The sequence below is a fragment of the Meriones unguiculatus genome (genome assembly GCF_030254825.1).
Source record: "Meriones unguiculatus strain TT.TT164.6M chromosome 13 unlocalized genomic scaffold, Bangor_MerUng_6.1 Chr13_unordered_Scaffold_33, whole genome shotgun sequence".
In the NCBI taxonomy this organism is placed as follows: domain Eukaryota; kingdom Metazoa; phylum Chordata; class Mammalia; order Rodentia; family Muridae; genus Meriones; species Meriones unguiculatus.
Window position 1 is genome coordinate 8,149,277 of NW_026843645.1, and position 4,944 is coordinate 8,154,220.

Genomic DNA, 4,944 nt, shown 5'->3' on the forward strand with positions numbered 1-4,944 from the left:
GAAGGGGAGTTAGTCTGATGGGGAAAGGATAGGAGCTCCACAAGGACCAAATATATCTGGGATCTATTTTTAATTTTTACTGAATATGAGTATTTTGATTGTATGCATGAATATGCACCTCTTGCGTGCCTAATCCTCACAGTAGTCTGAAGATGTCTTCAGAACTCATGAACTTATAGCAATTGATAGTAGTGGGTCCCAGGTAATCACTGACAATTGAGCCCAATTATTTGAAAGAGCAGCAAGAACTCCTCACTGCTGAGCCATCTGTCCTGCTTTATGTTGCTTATTTATGATCAGCATTTACATTTACATGTTAATATTTTCATCTTTCTATTTTTAGGTGTTTAAACATGCATTCCCTTTTAGTAAGATATCATTGAAGTTACAGTTTAAGCTGGGGCAGTGCAATTTCTGGAGAATAAATATACAACAGGAGTGAATGTATAATTCCTTGTAGGAGCTTCAGTAAAGACCTCTGAGTTCTTTCAATATTTTGTGTTTGTTTGATTGACTTTTAGAGGAGGCTCTGTCTTACTCTATAGGTCTGGCTGTCCTAGAACTTTTTGAATAGATAATGCTGACATCCAGTTCAATAAGATACAGCTGCATCTGCCTCCTGAGTGATGGAATTGAAGGCATGACAGAATACACCCAGCTTGTCCACCATTTTTTGTAGTTAATAACTGTTAATAAATTTCTCTGATCTGTACTTAGTATTGATCATCTGTTAATTTCTCTCTCTCTGTGTCTCTGTCTCTATGTCTGTGTCTCTCTATTTCAAACCCTTCTCTCTGTTTGTCTTTGTCCACATTAATTGCCATGTCTATTCCAAAGCTATATCCTCTTCAAAAAGTTCATATATGATACAGTTAAAACTTGTTATTCCGTTTTCTTCTAAAATCACTTAGTGATAACATTAATACTTCTTTTTTAATAGAAAGTTTTAATCTTTATTTTTAATCTATAGACTACATTATTTAGTAAGGAGGATATACAAAACAATGATCAAAGAATAATCGTGTGTTCTATTCCTTTTCTTTTGTCTGGTCACTCAGAAATATGGTGCTATTGGCTATGATTGTTGTTGCTTGCCACTCACATTATTTTTATCCATGTATTCACTGTAGTCCACTTTCCCTTCCACAAATATATGAGTCCCCCTCTTCACATACTGATATGCCACATCCCTGAGCCCTGGTCAAAACATAATATTCAGTACCATGTTGTCTTTTGACTGATGTTACCCATCTGTTCAGTGTCCCCTGATCAACACATCTCATTTGTTGCTATATAAAATATCATGACTGTGTTTTGTCCTTCCACCTTTCTCATGACAGGGTCCTGACCTACTCACCCAAGTAACTGAAAATGATTCATAGATTGCTCAAGTACCCAACTAATGGCTACTTTATATTCATGTCTTACAAACTGATGAAACACAGGTTTTTGAAGCACGCCTTTGATTTTTGTTTGTTTGTTTGTTTTTGTTTTTTTTTTTCAATCTAACCTTTAGGCTTTTTCATCTCCCCTACTTCACATCACACACAGCACCCAACTGTATAACATTCGCACTTCTGTGTCAGAAAATAAATGGAAGAAGCAGTAGAATTATATGATTATATTGACAATGACGTATAAATCATATCATTGCCACTGTTTCTGTTGTACAAATGTATGGCATATTTTAGAATTCAGTGACCTTCAATGATGTGCATGTGAAATTCAGCCAAGAAGAGTGGGCCTTGCTGGAACCTTCCCAGAAGCAACTCTACAAAGATGTGATGCTAGAGACCTGTGAAAACCTCACTGCTATAGGTAAGACTGCAATTTTTCTTTCACTTTTAAAATAAAGAGACAACTCTTACTTTGTTATTGATCCTCTTCTGTAATTCCAATTGAGAATGAGGAGGAATGTGGTAAATAAATCAGGCATGATTCTAAGGGTCACAGAAGATAATGATTTAAGTTTTGCCTTAATAATAACATGTTATTTCCAATAATATATATTTTCTCGTACTATATTTTAGGCTACAATTGGGATGACCATAATATTGAAGAACATTTTCAAAGTTCTACAAGTAATAAAAGGTAACATTATGTGCACACTGATACAGATATGAATCTTAAATTTTAATGTGTCCTGGAAGTTTGGGGTTTTCTGTTTGTTTGTTTATTGGCTGCTTTTTATTTTTTGTTTTTGAAATAGATTTTTTCTGGGTATCTGTGACTTTCTTAGACTTGCTTGTTAGACCAGCCTGACCTCAAAATAACAAGCAAGATATGCCTGCTTCTGCCTCCACAAGTGCTGGGATTGAAGGCATGTACCAGCACACATGGCTGTGTCCTGGAAGTTTTAAAGAAAAGCAACAGTGTAAAAACAGCACTGCTTTACGTGTACTGATGATCATTAAAATCTCATAATTCCATGTACTTCAATGTCAGGTATCTGATTTGTGTTTACAAGGCACTCCCCTAAGATAGAAGAAAATAAAATAATATTGTAACAAAAATACCATTTGAATCATATGGACATTACAGCTACTGACTTGAACTGCCAATCTGTTTAGTCTCATTCTATCTACTCAGATATTGTAAGAGGTATGCACACTGAATTGGTGATCAGTATGTGTCCAAAACCTTTTAATAAGCAAAAATTTCATAGTAGAGCCAGTGTTACTCATTTTCGTGCAGTAACTTTGTAAAGTTTAGTGAAAGAAACAGCTTATGAGAATCAAGAATATTGTTGTGGAGAAACCTTAATCCCTATATGACATATCTATGATGAACAAAAAACAAACTGTGTTAATTCAATGTGGGAATCTTTATTATTTTTGTAAATTAAACTGGTATATCATATGTCAAAATGATTCTAAGACACATGAGCATAGGGATATTGAAAGAAGCAGTGTCCCTGTCTTTCTCCAAGAACAATTGATTTGGTAGTAGTCCCCACTGTGAGTAAATTTTCTGAATGTGATAAATGGTTACTGTTAATTGGCTTTGCAACTTCACTGAGAATTTATCAGCAAACTCATATTGCTGAAAATACCTATGAATACTAGGAATTTGGAACTTCTGCTTTTCCTGGCTCACTTTGTAAATGAAGTATCATTCATACAGTACAAAATTTTGTGAATGGGATTGCTGTGGTAAAACTCTGAATTCTTAAATACTCTTCATATATAGGAGAAAACCTCTTACAGAAAAATGATGCTATAAAAGTGATCCACATAACAAATTCTCTTACCATCACAGGGATCTTCAAAAATACCCATAATGAAGAGGAATACTGTGAATGTAAATAATGTGATAAAACTTTTAAATTTGATTCTTCTTTACCATTAGACCAAATTATGAAATTAATTCATATAGATAAATATATTTATTAGTGTAATGAAATGACAGTGTTAAATCTTTCACATGTGCCAATTTTCTTTGCAGGCATGAAAGCAGTCATACTGGAGAGAAACCCTTTAAATGCACTCTATGTGGGAAAACCTTCCCCTATATCACTGTTCTTATATGGCATAAAAGAACACACACTGGAGAGAAGCCTTACAAATGTAATCAATGTGGTAAAGCCTTTGCAAAAAACAGTCATCTCATGAGCCATAAAAGAACACACACTGGAGAGAAACCTTATGAATGTAACCAGTGTGGTAAAGCCTTTGCAGAAAACAGTACTCTCTTAAGCCATGAAAGAACACACACTGGAGAGAAATCTTATGAATGTAACCAGTGTGGTAAAGCCTTTGCAGAAAACAGTCATCTCATAAGACATAAAAGAACACATACTGGAGAGAAACCTTATGAATGTAATGAGTGTAGCAAAGCCTTTGCAGAAAACAGTACTCTCTTAAGCCATAAAAGAACACACACTGGAGAGAAACCTTATGAATGTAATGAGTGTGGCAAAGCCTTTGCAGAAAACAGTACTCTCTTAAGCCATAAAAGAACACACACTGGAGAGAAACCTTATGAATGTAACCAGTGTGGTAAAGCCTTTGCACAAAACAGTCATCTCATAAGCCATAAAAGAACGCACACTGGAGAGAAACCTTATGAATGTAATGAGTGTGGCAAAGCCTTTGCAGAAAACAGTACTCTCTTAAGCCATAAAAGAACACACACCAAAGAGAAACCTTATGAATGTAACCAGTATGGTAAAGCCTTTGCACAAAACAGTACTCTCTTAAGCCATAAAAGAACACACACCAAAGAGAAACCTTATGAATGTAACCAGTGTGGTAAAGCCTTTGCAGAAAACAGTCATCTCATAAGACATAAAAGAACACATACTGGAAAGAAACCTTATGAATATACCCAATCTGATAAAGCCTTTGCACAGCAGAGTAGTCTCCAAAAACAGGAAAAGACACACAGTGGAGAGAAGCCTTGTTAGGGTAATTTTTGTGATAAAGCCTTTGCATGTAACAATCATCTCCTAAGACAACAGCACATTCTGGAGGGAAACCATATGAATATAACTATGTGGCAAAGCCTTTGCACATAACATCTCCTAATACATAAAAGAACACATACTGGAAAGATGTCTGACAGTAACCAATGTGAAAAAACTTTTGGACTTCAGAATCATCTTCACACTCATGAAAGAAATCCTAATGGACAGAAAGCCTGTGAGTGCTTTAAACATGGTGAAACCTTTCCACATTTGTATAATCTTCATCATTATGAAAGGATTCATAATAGAGGAAAAACTTATGAATGTGTTAAAATGGTGAGGCCTTGCATAAATCTAGAATCATCATCATCATAAAAGTATCCTTACTGGAGAGGAATTCTGTGAGTATAAGCAATTTGGAAAGGCCTTTGTGTACTTTGGTCCACTGAGATGCAACGGAACTGTAAAACTAGTTCAATGGAAATGACCTCCCTTTTCTGAAGGGAACATGCAACAGTATTATATATTAAGGGGCAATA

At 35.2% G+C, this 4,944-nt stretch overlaps 1 protein-coding gene across 1 annotated transcript; it reads left to right on the forward strand.

The window, feature by feature from the left end:
* Positions 1-3,619: 3,619 nt before the first annotated feature.
* Positions 3,620-4,324, forward strand: LOC132650828 (zinc finger protein ZFP2-like; the record flags this gene model as incomplete). The annotated part of the gene is made up of 1 exon (XM_060376140.1): positions 3,620-4,324. A coding segment is annotated over one exon (705 nt), but the record flags the coding sequence as incomplete, so codon positions are not given.
* Between the last annotated feature and the right edge of the window lie 620 nt (positions 4,325-4,944).